This window comes from Leptodactylus fuscus, chromosome 1 (genome assembly GCF_031893055.1).
Source record: "Leptodactylus fuscus isolate aLepFus1 chromosome 1, aLepFus1.hap2, whole genome shotgun sequence".
In the NCBI taxonomy this organism is placed as follows: Eukaryota; Metazoa; Chordata; class Amphibia; order Anura; family Leptodactylidae; genus Leptodactylus; species Leptodactylus fuscus.
The window spans coordinates 104,533,082-104,553,571 of NC_134265.1; the positions used below are offsets into that span (position 1 = coordinate 104,533,082).

A 20,490-nucleotide genomic window follows, 5' to 3' on the forward strand; every position below is an offset into this window, starting at 1 on the left:
GTTACAGAAGAGCCACTGCCGCTATTCAACACCGCAGCCCCTTCTGTCATCTGATGAGACCCCACAGATCTCATATCCTTAGGATAGGCCTGGAACACCCCTTTAAGAAAAAGTTTTTACATTTTTAAGTGCACTAATGGGCCTGTGAACTATCTTGACATGAATTCTTGAAGCTTGTGAGGTGCCCTCTTATGAGTTTATTGCCCAGGTTAGTTCTTGATAGATACTGAGAATGAATGTTTAGGCAAAGTCTGCACAGCAACTAAAAGAAAGTACATGCTATGTGACAAGTAAGTTGTGGAGACTGCAAAACCCAAACCTGTCGTATTTGTTTCTGCCATTTTGTTGTGGTAACTTGTAAATCAGAAAGTGTCTGCAGTTACTATTATTAGATGTGATGCATGCATGGCGACTCTGCGATCCCCGACTGCCGATTGGGTAACCCGGTCAAGGTAATGAATTAGTCCTAATCCTAAAATGATGATTAACTGAGGTTAATACTGTTAATGAGAGCTCATGTTCTGGATACTACTCCTAATGTAATGGTAAACCTTAGGTCTTACAGAATTACAGAGAATCCATATTTTATAAAATATCTGTAGAATATGGAATTGAATTGCTATTGTCTTGTAAGCGTTATCTTTAACGTCTCTTGTATATGTTGTGTTTTATCACAAATAGCAATCTTTGCCAGGGAGCGGAGCAGTAGGAGCAGCCAATGCAATAGATATCGAGGCCTTTAAAAGACAGCAAGCCCTTACGCAAGCAGGTATGTCTCCAGCAGAATGAAGTGCGCCCACCTGATGGTGCCACTTGTATCACTGACAGAAATCTGCTATTAAGTGAATGGTAATAGCTACATCTCTGAAAATCAGCCATTCCAGCAGTGAAGTCTCGTCTTCGCCTGGTACATAATGTTGTTGTCTGCTGTAACAATGCATTGAGATAGACCAGATGCCATGTTTGCTGCTTATTATAAGAAAAGTCTTTCTGATCACTGCAGACCCTAGCAAGAGACCACGCCTCGATGTAACACGTCATGGAATGGTTTACCAGCATCCAGGGGTGGCATCTGGGGTCCCCCTACAGCAACTTATGCCCACTGCACAAGGTATTTCCACCTTCTTGTCCTCCACTAGAACTTTCTTTGTGGTAAATGTTTATTACAGACGTTTGTTTTATTTTTTTGTTTCTTTTAACCTGCTTTACACCTAAATGTTATTTTGTCGCTGCATTTCCTTACAGAGATGTGATTATTATGTTCTTGTGTTCTTCTGTCCAGGGGGAATGCCTCCTACTCCTCAGACTGTACAGCTGACAGGGCAAAAGCAGAACCAACAACAATACGATCCCTCCAAGGGACCCCCGGTGCAGAATGCTGCCAGCTTGCACACCCCTCCTCCTCAGTTACCTGGTAGGGTACAGACTCCCAATATTCCCATATCTTCCCTTCCAGCTGCCTTGCACCTGGCACAACAGCAACAACAAATCTCAGAAGGTCAGATTCAGCCTCAGATCCAGGTACAAGTTAAAACACAGACCCCAGGGGTTCCGATCCAGGCATCTTCCCAGAATCAGCTGCCATCACAGATTTCACAGTCCCTGCAGCCAGCATTTCATGCTCAGATACCAATAACTGTATCACAGCCACAGAGCACAGTTCAGCAACAGGTATGGATGTTTTGGTTTTTTTTTATTGTCATTCTACAAGCTTATTTTCACTCATATCTGCAGATATATACCTATGTTTTCATGTACAGGTATGTATATTTTAACATTTGCTGCAAAAAATCATTGAAATGAGTGTTTATCTAACCATCCTTTTCCTTGGCATTCATGAGGTTGGTTTATGTTTTCAGATTTTCCTGTATAAGTACATGCACGGGGACAGGTTCTCTTGGAATTTTCTCAGCCAGGCTGAAGTCTGTTTTGGCATCGCTGCCATCTGTCATTCTCATTTTGTTGTGGTTGTTGAATAAATCTGTTCTTTTGCAAATTTGGATGCATGCATTCTGTAAAGACTATGTTGTTTCCTTGTAGACTGTCACCCTGATGAGACCCACATCAGAGTCTCCTCAACAGCGTCTCTCCAACAGCAGCGCACAGCCAACTTCTTTTGTGGCTCCTGCTGCCGTCTCTACTAATAACTCTGTGGCATCTTTCTCACTGCCAACAAACAGAACAAACCAAACTGCAAATAAAGCGCTATCCTCTGCAGTCTCTAAGGGCTCTGCCGGAACAGTTGGCATTAAAATCCAGACTCCAGCACAGAGCGCAGCTGGAGCAACTCCAGACAACTCACAGGACAAACTGATGGAACAGGTAAGACTGGTAGTCCCAGCAATATTTGACTATCCTATAACACTATTGCCTATGCAGTTGGGTCAAATAATAAGTAAAGTGTTGTAAATGCATTATAGTGTATAGTATATATGTGCTACCATTGTGGAGTAATATATAATATACACTCACCGGCCACTTTATTAGGTACACCTGTCCAACTGCTCGTTAACACTTAATTTCTAATCAGCCAATCACATGGCGGCAACTCAGTGCATTTAGGCATGTAGACATGGTCAAGACAATCTCCTGCAGTTCAAACCGAGCATCAGTATGGGGAAGAAAGGTGATTTGAGTGCCTTTGAACGTGGCATGGTTGTTGGTGCCAGAAGGGCTGGTCTGAGTATTTCAGAAACTGCTGATCTACTGGGATTTTCACGCACAACCATCTCTAGGGTTTACAGAGAATGGTCCGAAAAAGAAAAAACATCCAGTGAGCGGCAGTTCTGTGGGCGGAAATGCGTTGTTGATGCCAGAGGTCAGAGGAGAATGGCCAGACTGGTTCGAGCTGATAGAAAGGCAACAGTGACTCAAATAGCCACCCGTTACAACCAAGGTAGCCAGAAGAGCATCTCTGAACGCACAGTACGTCGAACTTTGAGGCAGATGGGCTACAGCAGCAGAAGACCACACCGGGTGCCACTCCTTTCAGCTAAGAACAGGAAACTGAGGCTACAATTTGCACAAGCTCATCGAAATTGGACAATTGAAGATTGGAAAAACGTTGCCTGGTCTGATGAGTCTCGATTTCTGCTGCGACATTCGGATGGTAGGGTCAGAATTTGGCGTCAACAACATGAAAGCATGGATCCATCCTGCCTTGTATCAACGGTTCAGGCTGGTGGTGGTGGTGTCATGGTGTGGGGAATATTTTCTTGGCACTCTTTGGGCCCCTTGGTACCAATTGAGCATCGTTGCAACACCAAAGCCTACCTGAGTATTGTTGCTGACCATGTCCATCCCTTTATGACCACAATGTACCCAACATCTGATGGCTACTTTCAGCAGGATAATGCGCCATGTCATAAAGCTGGAATCATCTCAGACTGGTTTCTTGAACATGACAATGAGTTCACTGTACTCCAATGGCCTCCACAGTCACCAGATCTCAATCCAATAGAGCATCTTTGGGATGTGGTGGAATGGGAGATTCGCATCAGGGATGTGCAGCCGACAAATCTGCGGCAACTGTGTGATGCCATCATGTCACTATGGACCAAAATCTCTGAGGAATGCTTCCAGCACCTTGTTGTATCTATGCCACGAAGAATTGAGGCAGTTCTGAAGGCAAAAGGGGGTCCAACCCGTTACTAGCATGGTGTACCTAATAAAGTGGCCGGTGAGTGTAATTATAATATAATTAGTACAAATACCCCTTTAATGGTTTATGTCCCTGTTTATGTACTCAGTAATGTAAAAGTCTGTGCCTCGTAGGAAAACGTTGTCCATCAGCGTATTGCTGAGCTTCGTAAGGAAGGTTTATGGTCTTTAAGGAGGCTTCCAAAACTACAAGAACCATCCAGGCCCAAATCTCACTGGGATTACTTGCTAGAAGAGATGCAGTGGATGGCAGCAGACTTTGCTCAAGAAAGGATGTGGAAGATGGCTTGTGCAAAGAAGGTAAACTGCAAAAAAGCACATTTTCTTAAATGGCTTTACCAGGCTATAAATATTGATGACAAAAAGCTACTTAAATAGGGGAACTACATATAATAACAAAGAAACCTATATCAATAATTCATGAAATATCAAATATTTTATTCATTCATATATCTTAATGCATAATACATAAAAAGAAGGATACAGACAGGTTAGAAAGTGGGTAAAAAAATTCACAGTTGCACGATACTGAAAACAAAGAATAATAATATCACCACAACAAATGCCGATAAATATATTTTTAATTAATAAATAGTGCAAAAATCATGGAGAAAGCGATATAGAAGTCTAAGCCCCTACATAAATATACATACGTCTGCCAGCAAAGTGACTATATCACTATACCGGTCAACTAGTCCACCACCACTTCAATACCAAAATAAGAGCTCAATAACAAAGTCAGAGCTCAGTAATAAATACATTGTAGAACGCCACTCATGGTCAGACTAAGTACTGCAGATCAGCTTCCATTCATTTAAATGGGATTTAAAGTGCAAGTTCACTATTCAGAGAACATAGCTGTCTGCTTCCTGCTCCATTCTCTGTGTATCAGGTGCTTAGAACTGCTTAGAACAGCAAATTGATGGGGGTGTCAAGTGTCAAAGCCCCACTGATCTGATCTGTAGCTATTTAGGATAGGTCTTCAATATTTTTTGCCTGGAAAAATCTTCTCATTAAAGATCAAATAGCTCAGTGCAGATGTGTATGTGGAATTTTTCACAATTATTACCTTTATTATTTTATCTGCATAGTTGGTGAGAACTGCCGCCCGTTATCATGAAGAAAAGAGAGTGAACAGTGAGCGAGCCCGAAAAGAAGAAGAGAACAAATTGAAGAGGATCGCAGCTACAATTGCTAGAGAGATTGAGTACTTTTGGTCTAACATTGAACAAGTGAGAGTTTCCATTATTACTTTGACTATACATCCTATAGGACAATGAATATTTAAACAGGGCTGCATTAATAATAATAATAAATTTTATTTATATAGCGCCAACATATTCCGCAGCGCTGTACAATTTGTAGGGTTCAGATACAGACAGCTACAAAACAAAGAACGTCATTTCACACAATGGGACTGAGGGCCCTGCTCACAAGAGCTTACAATCTATGAGGTAGAGAGGATGACACAAGAGGTAGGAGGGGCAGCATTGCTTATACAGTGTTCAGACAATTTTGTAATAGAGGTTGCAGCCATTACACAAACAAAGCTTTATGGGCCGTCACTAGTAGTGTCCTTTAACATGTGGATAGAGCATGGACAAATATGTTAGGCTGAAAAGGCATCAAGAAGGGTTTGCATTAGGAATTGTGATAGGCCTGTCTGAAAAAATGCGTCTTTAGTTTGCGTTTGAAACTGTAGAAATTGGGAGTTAATCTGATTGTCCGGGGTAGAGTATTCCAGAGAAGTGGTGCAACTCGGGAGAAGTCGTGTATACGAGCGTGGGAGGTTCTGATAATAGAGGATGTAAGTGTTAGGTCATTGAGTGAGCGGAGAGCACGGGTTGGGCGGTAGACAGAGATGAGGGAGGAAATGTAGGGAGGTGCGGCATTATGGAGAGCCTTGTGGATGAGAGTGATAACTTTATATTTTATTCTATAATGAATAGGCAGCCAATGTAGCGACTGGCACAGACCTGCATTATGTTCCTTTCAGTTGTTGTGTTTTTTCTTACTGGTACTATCACTTGAGTGCCCTCGAACCGAAAATTACAGTGCCCGTTTTAATGAACTTATCTATTTTCAGCCATTTTTCTGATCTGTAGCAGATTTAAATGGACCACACTCTCAATTCTTATATATACACTCACCGGCCACTTTATTAGTACACCTGTCCAACTGCTCGTTAACACTTAATTTCTAATCAGCCAATCACATGGCGGCAACTCAGTGCATTTAGGCATGTAGACATGGTCAAGACAATCTCCTGCAGTTCAAACCGAGCATCAGTATGGGGAAGAAAGGTGATTTGAGTGCCTTTGAACGTGGCATGGTTGTTGGTGCCAGAAGGGCTGGTCTGAGTATTTCAGAAACTGCTGATCTACTGGGATTTTCACCCACAACCATCTCTAGGGTTTACAGAGAATGGTCCGAAAAAGAAAAAACATCCAGTGAGCGGCAGTTCTGTGGGCGGAAATGCGTTGTTGATGCCAGAGGTCAGAGGAGAATGGCCAGACTGGTTCGAGCTGATAGAAAGGCAACAGTGACTCAAATAGCCACCCGTTACAACCAAGGTAGCCAGAAGAGCATCTCTGAACGCACAGTACGTCGAACTTTGAGGCAGATGGGCTACAGCAGCAGAAGACCACACCGGGTGCCACTCCTTTCAGCTAAGAACAGGAAACTGAGGCTACAATTTGCACAAGCTCATCGAAATTGGACAATTGAAGATTGGAAAAATGTTGCCTGGTCTGATGAGTCTCGATTTCTGCTGTGACATTCGGATGGTAGGGTCAGAATTTGGCGTCAACAACATGAAAGCATGGATCCATCCTGCCTTGTATCAACGGTTCAGGCTGGTGGTGGTGGTGTCATGGTGTGGGGAATATTTTCTTGGCACTCTTTGGGCCCCTTGGTACCAATTGAGCATCGTTGCAACGCCAAAGCCTACCTGAGTATTGTTGCTGACCATGTCCATCCCTTTATGACCACAATGTACCCAACATCTGATGGCTACTTTCAGCAGGATAATGCAATGCCATGTCATAAAGCTGGAATCATCTCAGACTGGTTTCTTGAACATGACAATGAGTTCACTGTACTCCAATGGCCTCCACAGTCACCAGATCTCAATCCAATAGAGCATCTTTGGGATGTGGTGGAACGGGAGATTCGCATCATGGATGTGCAGCCGACAAATCTGCGGCAACTGTGTGATGCCATCATGTCAATATGGACCAAAATCTCTGAGGAATGCTTCCAGCACCTTGTTGAATCTATGCCACGAAGAATTGAGGCAGTTCTGAAGGCAAAAGGGGGTCCAACCCGTTACTAGCATGGTGTACCTAATAAAGTGGCCGGTGAGTGTATATATATATATATATATATATATATATATATGTATATATATATATATATATATATATATATATATTGTAAGGGGTTCAGCTCACCCGGTTGGGAACGGCAATGACACCATGCAGACAGGTAGTACGATAAACAAGTCCAGTGTTTTATTTGGGTTTTCGGCATAAAACACTGTGCCAGCAAAGTAACAAAACAACAAAGAAAACCTAAACCTTGTCTGGCTCTACCTAAACAGCAGGTTACCTCTCTGACCTAGAGCAGGTTGAGTCACCATATAAGCAGGTCCAAATCCACACAATACCTGTTTGTCTCAGGAGTGTTTTGCTCACACTCTCCATGTGTGTACCAGGCTCCTAACTGAGCTTCCTTCCCCAGTAAAATAGTCCCAAGGAAGCCTCACCTGTGACTGCCCCGGACTCAGGGCAAAACCCGTGGTGGAGTAAGGGTGTGGACTGGAAGGCTCCCACTACCAACCTGCCCTCCAATCCAGAAAAGCCAGCCCATATAAGGAACAAGAGCTCTAGCAGACTATGCTCTGCTAGAACAGGATTACCCTGGCTTTCCTTTATCTCACCTAGCTGAGGAAACCACCTTACCGTACACTTTACCACAATATATATATATGCCTCTTCTTTCAGAGGACCACTGCTATAGCATACTATTTTTAATGCAATTTTAGATGGTTGTCGCAAATATGTTGCACACTGTTTAGATCACGTATAGTGATGATATAACATGGTAAAAAAAACATTTTTTTTTTAGGTTGTGGAGATTAAATTACAAATGGAGTTCCAAGAGAAAAGGAGGAAAGCGCTAAATCTAAATATGGACTCAATGAAAGGTAAATGATACCTCAGAAAATGTTAAGTTAAGATATACAGATGTAGCAGAGAAACTTCTGCAGTTGGTTAAACTTCTCCTTTTGTGATGTATTAAAAACAATGAAAAATCATTGGAAAAAACATTTTTCAATGACTTTTCATTGTTTTATGATGTCTTCTGTAATAACAGGCAGCTTAAAGGGATTCTATCATTGGAATCCCATATTTTACTACGAACATATAGGAATAGTCTTAAGAAAAACTATTCTTCTCCTTCCTTTAGAAATCTGCTCCGCCCCGCCATTCTGCTGATATTTCTGTTTTTCAGCGTATGCAAATGAGTCTCCAAACAGCATAGGGGGCGGTCCCCCTGTGCTCAAACAGCCCAGGGGGTGCCCCCTGTGCTGCCTGAAGACTCTCCAGTGACGCCATTCTTCTTCTGCAGCCGTGTGCGTCCTCCTGCGTCTTCTTCTGGTGACTGCATTCACTCGTGTAGTGGCCACAGAAAAATGTCCGACAAGACTCTTCACTGGAGAGTCTTCAGGCAGCACAGGGGACACCCTTTTTTTTTCTCTGGAGATCCTTGTAAAAGAAATCCAATTACATCATTAGTGATTTTGAATATGGTGACACCTTTGTAGTGAGCTGTTGCTTTTGCCAGTGAAACTTGCACCCAGTAAGGAATCATAAAATGTAGTATTATATGTAATGCAAGGACAACTCCAGTCTGCCACAATAGCATCTATTCCTACAATCTGGCTCACAGAGTGGGAGACCCCTTGCACTAATAGGCCACATAGGGAAAATACCTTTAATTGTGTTTTATCCTCCCATACCATGCTATAAATAACATGACTGTTAATGATAACTTGCAGGTCCACTTAAAGCAATTGAAGAAGCCTGTGTGAAACACAAACATGGAAACAACAAAGTGAGTAACTAAACACTGTCATTCCCCTGTAAGTTCCAATTGATTTATTACTAAGTCTACATTCACATCTCTCCGTCGGGAGACTCTGTCACAGTGTCTCCCTGAAATTGTTAGTTGAAAGTCTCTGTAGTCATTGAGGTCCATCAGACTCTTTATGGAGCCACTATTTTAGCAGCCCCCCTGTTTATTGTTCTGGTCCTCTGACAGGCCAGAACAACGAACACCCAAAGCTAGTGTGAGCTTAGTGTAAAGAGAAATATATTTTAATTTCCCCCTACGCCCAAACAGCAGCACAAGATGGGGTATTCCTGCCCCTGTGTACTGTTAGGACAGGTGGAACTTTTAATAAACTAACAAGTTCCCTCCCATAAAAGGCCCAGGAGACCTCCCCCTCCCTGTGTTTTTTTCTGTCCTGTGGACCAGGACAGGTGGAGGGAGAGGTCTCCTTTCCTCTCCCACAATTTTTTAAAGATTTTTCCTCTCCTTTTGGATTTTATGTTTCCCCCTCCCCCTCTGGGTTTTACCTGGGGCAGGGGGATTCCTTGCGGCTCCGCTTGCTTCTGCTCCCCCCCCGCCTGGGTAATGGTGCTCCGGCGGCCGGGGGGGGGGAGTGAGTCTTGCGGCGCATCCTTCGGACTGCTGTCCTGTCCCGCCGCGCTTCCCCCGCCGCCTGGATGTGCAGGCTCTGGCGGCCGGGGGAGGAGGAACCTCGCGGCGCTCTACATGTTTCTGCCGCGGGCACTGTCTGGTGCGCCGCGGACTTCCGCTTCTCCGCGCATGCGCGGGGGAGTTTGCTTCGCGCATGCGCGGCTTTGCCGGCTCGCGCATGCGCAGTCCAGGGCGCTTCGTCGCTGCGCTCTGTGCCTTCTTAGAAGGCCGTTTCAGGGGGACAGGTTCCCCCCCCCTGCCTTAGTTTGCAATTAGGTTAAGCTGGGGGAAGGTTTTGTAATCCCCAGCCATTCTAGGGGGCAAGAAGGTAGAGAGGGCGGAGTTAACTTAACTCCGCCCCCCCCCCTCCCCCTTCCCTTCTCCCTTATTTAGCTCTGGGTTGCCCAGTGTAGGTTGCCTGTCAGCTCTAGCTTGCAGGTTCCTACTGTTCCTGGGCACCCAGAACCAGAAGGCGGAATTTCCCCTACTTTGGAGATTTTCTGAACTATATCCAAGGTGATGTATGCCCCCTGGTGGGGCCTGAGGGTAGAAGCTTTAAGGTAAGAGGAATAATGAGCAATATATTTCTCTTTAGATGTCATCTTCCTCCTCTATTGTGGAAAATCCTAGGAGGAAAGCTTCTAGCAAACGGCGTCACCTTGCTTGTGCTAAATGTGAGGTGCCTTTACCGGACGGCTACACCTACCAGTGTTGTCGCGGATGCCGAGGTCCGCCTTCAGAAGACACTTCTGTCCGTGACGTGGTTGGTTGGGTGAGAGAATTCGTTGAGGAATCAATGAGAGAAATCAAGGTCTCAATCTCTCAGCTGTCTAAAAGACCGCGCATGGAGTCATCACCCCCTTCGCTTCCACCTATGGAGGCGCTGCACATTTTGGACGAGGTTTCCTCAGAAGAGGACAACCTGGACCCAACTAAGCCGGTCTTCCCGGTGGATAGGATGCCTAAGTTGCTTAGGGTCTTACGGGCCAAGGACGCAGAGGAGGCCACGGAGGAGACTCCGTCCACCTCCCTCAAAACCTTTAAGGCCAACCCTGATATGGTCAAGAGGTTTGAAGCTGAATGGAGGTTCCCTGAGCGTCCATTCAATGCTTCTAGGCGCTTTAGGGCGCTCTTTCCCTTGGCCGAGGCCCAGTCCAGCTCCTAGGGCCCCCCGCCTAAGGTCGACATAGCGGTCTCCAAATTATCTAAACGCACGGTGGTGCCAGCGGAGGATGGCTCTAACCTCCAGGATGTGATGGATCGCAGGGTGGAGGGGTCCCTGAGGCGTATTTACGCCTCTTCCTCAGCTCAAGCTTCAGTGGGCATCGCGGCTAGTGAGGTAGTCGCTAAACAGCGATCGGAGGTCTCAAATCTGGAGAGGGACATCGACTCCGGTGTCCATCGGGACGATCTGTTAAAGGCTATGACAACCATTAGCCTCATGTCCGACTACCTCTCTGAGACCGCTTTCTATCAGACCAAGCTGGCAGCGAGAACCATGGCATTGTCTACCGCCGCGAGGCGCCCCCTCTGGCTCAAGCCCTGGAAGGCAGATAACGCCTCAAAATTCAATTTATGCGCCCTGCCCTTTGAGCCAGGCAGGCTATTCGGGAGTGAACTTGACCGGCTAATGGAGGGGTTGGCCGATTCGAAAGGTAAGAACCTACCTCAGTCAACAGGATCCAGGCAACGATCCTTTCGTGGCTACGCCCCCGCGAGAGGCATGTCAAGAGGCCAGTTTCGAGGGCGCCCCTCTGGCCCTACAGGCGGTCGAGGTTCCTCCCGTGGTGGTGGAAAAAGATCCACCTTCTGACTATCACGATTCCCTCGCCTGCAGGGCCAAGGTGGGGGGTCGGCTTTCCTTACATCTAGCCGCCTGGCACCATCATATCCAGGATCCATGGGTTCTCCAGCTTTTGCGGGAAGGCTACAAAATAAGCTTCCTATCCCCCCCTCCAGACAGATACAGGAGGACCCGCCCTCTTCAGGGCACCAAACAGCTTCATCTTCAAAGATCCGTGCAGGAGTATGTGGACAAGGCTGCATTGGAACCCGTCCCTCTAAACGAACAAGGGCAAGGCGTTTATTCACCCGTGTTTCTAGTACCAAAGTCCACCGGAGGGTGGCGCATGATTATCGACCTGAGGTATGTAAATCAATTCATCCGCAAGGTCCGGTTCCGTATGGAGACCATAAGATCGGTTCTCCCCTTTCTGCAGCCAGGAGAACTATTCGTCACCTTGGATCTGAGGGACGCATACCTCCATATCCCCATTTATCCTCCCCACAGGAAGTACTTAAGGATTGCCACGTATTTAGACGGAAGATTACATCACTTCCAGTTTACAGCTCTCCCGTTCGGTATATCCTCGGCCCCCCACACCTTCACAAAGGTAGTGGCTCCGGTCATAGCCGCCCTGCGCCTCCAGGGGATATTTATTGTCCCTTATTTAGACGACTGGCTGATAAAAGCTCAGTCAAGGGAGGTCTTGGCCACACAGTTGGATATCACAGTGGCCTTTGTGAGCGAGCTGGGCTGGCTGGTAAACTGGCAGAAGTCGGTAGTGGTTCCATCAACCCGGATTCAGTTCCTGGGGTTCATGTTGGATTCTCTCAGTATGATGATCTCCCTGCCCTCTCCTCGGAAGGAGAAGATTGGTCGAGCGGTTCACTACCTATCCCGAACCAGGAAGGTTACAATCAGGACAGCGATGAAGGTCCTGGGTCTCATGTCCGCAACCATCGAGGCAGTTCCTTGGGCACTATGGCATATGCGCCCCTTACAACTCGAGATCCTGAGAGTATGGAACCACAGTCCTTCGGGACTTCAGAAGTCTATCCAGCTTTCCATCAGTACCCGTCGATCACTGGAATGGTGGTCTCAACTCAAGGACGGGAGGTCCACGGTCCAGACTTCCTGGACCCTGTTGACCACAGATGCCTCCCTTACAGGCTGGGGAGCGCATCTGGGGGAGACCCTAATACGAGGAGCCTGGAACCATCAAGAGAGAACTCGCTCCTCCAACTGGCGAGAGCTTATGGCAATTTATCTGGCACTACGGACTCTGACTCCCCATCTTCAGGGAAAGGCTGTCAGAATAAGGACAGACAATTCAACGGCCGTCCAATATATCAACAAACAGGGAGGCACCAGGTCTCCCTCCCTGATGAGGGTGACCAACCTGATATTCTCCTGGGCGGAGGAGAACTTGTCCCGGCTGTCGGCGGTGCATATCAAGGGCCACCTCAACGTCCTGGCAGACCAGTGAAGCAGGGGACTAATAACAACAGCCGAATGGTCTCTGTCCCCGGAAGTGTTCAAACAACTCACCAGGATGTGGGGTCTCCCCGAGGTGGATCTGATGGCCACCCAACACAACGCCAAGGTGGGACAATTCTGCTCCCTGTATCGGGACGGCAATCCCTTGGCGATCGATGCCCTGTCAATACCCTGGAGCTTCAAACTAGCATACGTTTTCCCTCCGATTCCAATGATTCCCAGGGTGTTGGCGAAACTCAGGCAGGACCAGACTTCGGCCATTGTCATTATGCCGTTCTGGCCGAAAAGGGCATGGTTTACCCACCTCATGGTAATGAGTCGAGGGACCTACTGGAGGCTTCCGTGTGTCCAAAACCTGGTAACTCTAAACAGTCAGCTCTGCCAGGATCTGGACAGGTTCAACCTCACTGCCTGGAGGTTGACCGCACCGTACGTGGAGACAGAGGATTGTCCCAGGCCGTCTTAAGAACATTGGCCCACTCTAGAGCGGATTCGACCAATCGCAGTTACCAGAGGATTGCTCGAGTATTTAAGGACTGGGGGGCCAGAAGACAGTGTGATACATCGTCCATTGAATCAGTCCTGGAGTTTTTACAAGAGGGATTGGACAAGGGATTGTCCCCGGCCACCTTGAGAGTGCATGTTTCGGCGCTATCCGCTCTATTGGGGACTAGATTGTCTCAGAATCCTCTCATAAGGCAATTCCAGAAAGGGGCCTCTAGGCTCCGACCCCCGGTACGGCCCCCGGCCCCCCAATGGGACCTAGGTGCGGTCCTACAAGGACTATGCGGCCCTCCATTTGAACCCTTAACAGAGGTGGAGCTCAAATACCTCTCATGGAAAGTAACCTTTCTTCTGGCAATCACATCTGCCAAGCGAGTAGGAGAACTCCAGGCTTTGGCGGCATCAGAGCCATACACGACCTTTTTTCCGGACCGAGTCCAGCTTAGGTTTATTCAAGGTTTTCTGCCTAAAGTTCCCTCAGTGGAAAACATAAACCAGGTTATAACCTTACCTACCTTCTTCCCCTCTCCTTCCTCGGAGTGGGAACAGAAAATGCATAGTTTGGATCTGGTGCGAACTCTGCGAATATATCTGGACCGGACAGGTCCATTCCGCAGGTCAGAAAAAATTTTTTTTGGTCACAACAGGGGTAATAAGGCGTCCAAGACTACTCTGTCAAGGTGGATCAAAGAGGCCATCTCAGTGGCCCTTCAGACACAGGGGCTGCCGGTCCCAGAAATTTTGCGAGCCCATGCTACCAGGGCGGTAGCGGCGTCTTGGGCAGAGAGGCAGTCCCTCTCAGTAGACCAGATCTGTGCGGCTGCATCTTGGTCTTCCCACTTGACTTTCGCCAGGCACTATAGATTGGACTGGCATACCTCCAAGGCGAAGTCCTTTGGTTACTCAATCCTGACCTCGGCCTGTCAGGATCGCCCACCCTAGAAGGGGTATTACTTGTTAAGTCCCCATCTTGTGCTGCTGTTTGGGCGTAGGGGGAATGGAAGATTATATAGATAATCTGTTTTCCCTTAGCCCAAACAGCAGCACAAAGCTCCCTCCCTTGGCTTGTTAAGATTATATGTGGTCTTATGCTATATGGTACTTGGAGACTAACACAGGGAGGGGGAGGTCTCCTGGGCCTTTTATGGGAGGGAACTTGTTAGTTTATTAAAAGTTCCACCTGTCCTAACAGTACACAGGGGCAGGAATACCCCATCTTGTGCTGCTGTTTGGGCTAAGGGAAAACAGATTATCTATATAATCTTCCATTATCAAATAAATTTTATGTATGTGTCAGATCTAATGTAACACAACTGTGTAGGGACTTAAAAATCTGCCATGTGAGTATAAGCTTAAACTAATAGAGAACCTTTTCATAGCTGCTGATGCTGACTAAATCCCTGTCCCTTATCCTCCCCTGCATGTGACTGGTCATGTGCTGATAACATTATAAAAGTTCCTTGATCTGTCAAGTGCAGTGGCGTATTGGTCTGGACCTGTATCAAGGAGAGGGCTGTGTTTCTTACACAGTCCTGTCCATTACAGGAAGATCTCTTGTAGATCACTTTAAGATTTATTTAATCAAATATTAATAATGTGGTCAGGGAAACTGGCGCTTATGGATGCCAATGATTTCACATTTATGTCTTGAATGGGAGTGGTTAAAAGAAGGTGTGGTGTGGATACATTAGTTGGCGCTGCCTGGGTTCTAGGAGTATTAGGTGTGCGGTTTAGCAGGCTCTGCTCGACACCCTCTGCCTCGGCATGTTTAGGAAGGGGGGGCATACTTCAAGTACAGACCATGCATCTCCTATATGCAACACTAACTCGACTGGTAATTCAAAGTGGATTCAGCAGGTGATGCCTCATATTAACAGCCACAAGAGACAGATCCCCTACTGCATCCACAGCAGTCCAGACAGCATATTATTTCACCAGCTCCATTCTAGCATCTACCCTAACTTGACACTGTAAAATCACAGTGTAGAAAAAGGAAGCAATGAGCGCGCTGGTCCAAACATAGATTCTTTTATTAACACAACGTGTTTTGGAAACAGGTCCTTTTTTCAAGTGTGCAAAAAGGGACCTATTTCCGAAACGCATTGTGTTAATAAAAGAATCTACATTTGGACCAGAACGCTCATTGCCTCCTTTTTTCTACGCTGTGTTGGTCCTGACGTGTGAACTTCGTTTACCATGTTCCTGAGGCCAACTGCCGCACACTGGGGTCCGCATCTTCTATAGGAGTTACATGCATGCATAGTGGTTGTGAACTATTGTCACAACCCCTAAAGATGAGCCTTCAATCTTCTGTTTATTTCAAAACCATACATTATCAGTTTACAGTATCACGCTATTAGCGCTTGCCGCTGTTTTTTTCAGTTTCCACCTTGCTCATCTTGACACTGTAAGACACAAGCTTTTTCCTGGCTAAAAAGTGCATCATATAATCAGAAAAATACAGTATCTGCTTGTAATAGCACCCCCTGGTGGGCAAATGTATAAATCTTCATTGTTACCATGAGATAGGCCATCTGAGTTTAAAGAGGAACTGTTACCAAGAAGAGAATGCTAAATAACATACATCATTTGATTCTTGCCATTCCCTTAACAATTTGTTGTTTTATTTTTAAAATCTGTCCATCCATTCAAAAGATACAGTTCGTGGAAGATTATATGTAAACTAGATTTGATTCTCCATTGGGGTGGGAAGCTTTTATTTTCTCATATATAAACATAAGGTTACTGTCCATTTGGAGAATCAGATCTATGACCATCCATATCTCATGATAGAGAGCGCAAATCAATTCATGTATGGCATTTAGTATTTGTACCTGGTGTCCAGTCCTGGAGATTCACTATATGTTTTTAGCAATTCATTTTTATTCCTATTTTAAAACAGACATTGAAATATACACATCCACAGAGATTCGTTATATGAATCACATGAGGATTTACTAACGTACCCTGTATAAAATGGAAGTTTCAGTCAAGAATGCATTCTTCAGTTCACATATCAGACATCTGCAACTATTCCCAGAAATGTAGTCCATCTAGCCTCCAGTATGATATTATGCTGTAGATATGGAATTGTAGACTAAAATACAAAATATGATTAAAACGTTAACAACATGCAGCATATAATACACAAGGTATGTATACAAAATAGAGGTATATATCCACAAGGAATGCTCATAATGTCCAACATCTATGAGGCACAATTACATATCATAAAATGGAATAATCTGTCTGTGTTTTCCTGCAGATTTCTGCAAGCTGGAGAAAACGAAAAGCAAGTGCCTCTTGGAGTGATGGTGAAGGTTTGTTCACATCTATTTTGCAAAGGAGTTTTTCTTTACATCATTTTTTTCTAGAATGTAGGTCTAGAAGTACAATGAATTCTACGGTGTGATAACTCACACAAATTCAAGTTAAAGTTTGTTACATCTTAATTTTAGCATTAATATGAGGAGCATGTGAAAATAAAAATTCCTAATTTATTTAGGTGAAGATGAGGAGACCATTGCAGAGCACGAAACTAAAGAAGGGAGCATTGACCACCAGGCTGAACTCTCTGAATTACTACGGGAAGGTAAAAGGATTTCTGTCTTTGTAGTGGTCGCATAAGGCGACATAGTTGTCATGGTGACATCAGGTCAAATATTATACAAGAAATATGTATCTATTATTAAATATATTAATATATATATAATTATATATACCGTATTTTTCGGACTATAAGACGCACCTAGGTTTTAGAGGAGGAAAATAGGGAAAAAAAATTTTGAAGCAAAAACTGGTAAAATATATAATATAATAATATAATATGGGAGTTGTAGTTTTGCAACAGCTGCAAGGCCACATTGACAGGTGACCCTGCAGCTGTACGGGGATGTATAGAGTGTTTTTTTTGCGGGGCCAGCTGTAATTTTTAGTTATACCATTTTGGGGGATATCTATTGCTTAGATCACCTTGTATTGAAAAAAAAACAGGAGGTGATTTAGAACTTTTATTTATTTCATATTTTTAAAGCTTTTTTTTTTTTTTTTTTTTTTTTTACTATTTTATTCCCCCCCGGGGGCTTGAACCTGCGTTCACTTGATCGCAAGTCCCATAGACGGCAATACAAGTGTATTGCCGTCTATGGGACATTCTGTATATTAGTATTACGGCGGCTGGTCATAGACCCAGCCGCAATACTAATATATAGCAGTGACAGGCCTGGGAGCCTCATTAGGCTCCCGGCTGTCACCCGGACAGGTCGGCTCCTGCGATATCGCCGCGCAGGAGCCGGCCTGCAACTTCACAGGTACGGGGCCGGTGGGGACCGGCCCCGGGGGAGATAAGTACAAAAAAAAGATGGTGCCTTATTAATAAATATATAACATAGAGCCAAACGGACAAAAAGAAACAGATTTAGACCCGGCCCCACGTGGCATAAACACGTCAAAAATTGTGGCGTTTTACAGTCACTGCAAAGTGGATGGAGTTCTAGCAAATCCCATTCACACATTGCAGAAAAATAACTGCAGCAGAAATACTGCGATTTTGGAACTGCGGTTGTGGTCTTGGAACTCGCAGGAAGTCAATTATACCTACGTAAATGCTGGCAGTGTCCCTATAGGTAAAATAGAAGCAGAAATTCCTCTTCGGACATTCTCTGAAAAGCACTGTGGGATGCTTTAGCATTAATATCTTCTCTATGACTAAGGGCCGACTGACCAGAAGCGATTCACAGAGAGAAGACGATAAGTTTGTTTTTTTTCTTTTGGCTGTATGTTATACATTTAATAATAAAGCACCATGCATTTTTTTTTTAACTTTTCTTTTGAGTTCTGGGATTTTGTCCTTTTTTTGTGTTACAATTTGACTTTCTTGAAGTAGGTATGACTTTGACATAAGGAGCCCATACACTTTAAATTTGTAATATCTACAGTGGGTTTGACCAACCATTTAAAAGTCTTGGATCCAGCAGTTGAAGTTGCAGAGCATGCATATGTATGGGGGTGTTGGCCAAGATAGCTGAAATGTGTGTAAAGCTAGAAAATGTCTAATGGCCTAATATTTTAAGCCAGAATGAAGAACGGAGACAGGATACTCCAATCATTTATATAAAGCTATTATTCTGGTTATTATTCAGGCCGCTGAGTGCAGTTTAGGTCTCAGGTTTAGGATAGAAGGAAATAGAAGGAATGCTAGGATGAAATGTTAGCTTTGTGTTGGCTGAGGTGGATGATGTTTTTACGGAGGAAGCTTGAGAGAAGAAAGGAAACTCCAGTCAACCCTTTACAAAATAGTAGCTTGCATTTTCTTTTTCTTAAGGCTACAATTTTATAAGTAATTATTAACACTTAATTAACCTTAATTGTTTACTTTTGCAGATGTGAAAGAGCTAAGTGGAGATTCAGATGTGCCACAGAAACATACTATCCTCATTGACTCTTTGCTGGATACTGACCAGTTTAGAACAGCTGACAGAGCAAGCCCTGCACATTTGAGCTCCAGGAAGCACACCACAGATATTGGAGATGTGGCCAGGGCAGCAGAGCTACTTCTTCCTAGTGGAAGTGCACGGATTTCATGTGCAGTAAGCATTCAGTGCATATCTTGCTTCTACACCCTAAAAGTGAATTTCTGTATTCTTGATATCTATACTATAGTGAATGGAAGCTGAACCGCAGTAACCCGGCAGAACCACTACAGCACTTCAGACTCTGTACACTGTAGTTTTGCATCTGATTAGTGGAGATGCTTAGTGTTATACCCCCACTAATCTGATATTGAAGGATCAGGTCAATTGTTCATCAATATCAATCAAAACCCTGGATAACACCTTTAGGCTACGGCCCCACGTAGCGAGCCATAGCAAAAAAACGATGTGGAAAAAAACATGGTGAAAACACATCACATTTTTTTCCACAGCATTTTTTACAGAAAGTCTGCAGAGTTGCCCTCTGCTGACTTTCTTCCCCTATTATACATTTATGGAAAACACCACAATTTCTGCAGGTTTAATTGACCCCTTGTTCACATCAGTGTTTAGTAATCCATTCAGGGAGTCCGCATGGGGAGTCCCTGAACGGAATACTAAATGCATTTGCATGTGCTGTGCAGTAAAAGCACACAGACCCCATAGACTATAATGGGGTCCGTGTGCTTGGCGCGCGATCTCCGCACTGAACATGCAGAGAGGAAAGTAGATTGTGAAGTACTTTTCTGTCAGCATGTTCCCTGCGGAGATTGCGTGGCAAGCACATGGACCCCATTATAGTCTATGGGGATCCATGTGCTTTTACTGTGCAGTGCTTGCAAATACATTTGGTATTCCGTTCGGGGAGTGGGGGTCACCATGCGGACTACCCCTAACGGAATACTATCGCAGATGTGAATGAGGCCTGACATGTTGCAGTTTTCAAAAACACAGATGTTTTTGATTATACAGCTTTTCTGCTGCTGATTTTTTTTCTGCAATGCGTGGATGGGATTAGCCAAAATCTCATTTACTTTGCAGGTACTGTAAAATGCAGCGTTTTTTGCAACGTAGGGCCTCAGCCTTTAAATAGATTTGTTATTGCTTATTTCACGGCAAAACACGCTTGTTACTATAATTGTTTGTTGAACAAAATGGACACAGCAATGAGGAGAACTACTGGCTGCTATATTTCTGTATTGTTTTGTAGAATAGAAATATATGTCTGGTATAGAGTAGATCATTTATTAGTAAATGGCAAATGATTATTACTGACCATAAGACTCCATTCACAATGGGCAGTTGTCACTGTACTGCAGCATACTTTCCCAGAAAACACTGCAGTTGTGATGATGTTGATGTTTTGCCCATAAGGTCTTCATGTACCCTATATACATGCATGCTCGGTTTGGCCAAAAATTCATGTTCTCCATAAAGAGAAAGGGAAAAAATTGCTGCTAGACAGAGATGGAAGTGGTGTTTATTATGACAAGAAAAGAATCGAGCATTTTAAAATCTAGCATACTGATCCTTATTTCCTATGGTATCCCTCTATCGGAGAAGAGTCGCTCACCACCATACACTCTAGATACACAGATGGTTCTGGCAAAAGTGCTAGCTTCAGTCGTCTGTAGTCTGAAGGTTATGTTACAGTCAGCTGATGTATTAAACAGGTTACGCTAGGTTCACACTAGCGTTCACCTGTCCGTTCTGAGCTTTCCGTCTTCTGCATGCCAGAAGACGGAAAGCACAGACCGGGTCTGGCCGTGAGCGGCGGTGAGCGTTTTATGCTCTCCGCCGCGAAACCGG

The 20,490-nt window shown here is 44.8% G+C and overlaps 1 protein-coding gene across 3 annotated transcripts in view; it reads left to right on the forward strand.

Moving 5' to 3' along the window:
• Window positions 1-20,490, forward strand: part of LOC142203603 (E1A-binding protein p400-like) — a 102,369-nt gene that overhangs the window by 27,212 nt on the left and 54,667 nt on the right. For all 3 annotated transcript variants that reach the window (XM_075274488.1, XM_075274496.1, XM_075274502.1), the window contains 11 exons: window positions 682-769; window positions 1,004-1,111; window positions 1,283-1,671; window positions 2,041-2,322; window positions 3,775-3,960; window positions 4,752-4,892; window positions 7,789-7,867; window positions 8,723-8,778; window positions 16,476-16,530; window positions 16,716-16,802; window positions 18,593-18,798. In XM_075274488.1, the coding sequence (XP_075130589.1) occupies window positions 682-769; window positions 1,004-1,111; window positions 1,283-1,671; window positions 2,041-2,322; window positions 3,775-3,960; window positions 4,752-4,892; window positions 7,789-7,867; window positions 8,723-8,778; window positions 16,476-16,530; window positions 16,716-16,802; window positions 18,593-18,798 (1,677 nt within the window). The remainder of the gene's footprint in view (window positions 1-681; window positions 770-1,003; window positions 1,112-1,282; window positions 1,672-2,040; window positions 2,323-3,774; window positions 3,961-4,751; window positions 4,893-7,788; window positions 7,868-8,722; window positions 8,779-16,475; window positions 16,531-16,715; window positions 16,803-18,592; window positions 18,799-20,490) is intronic.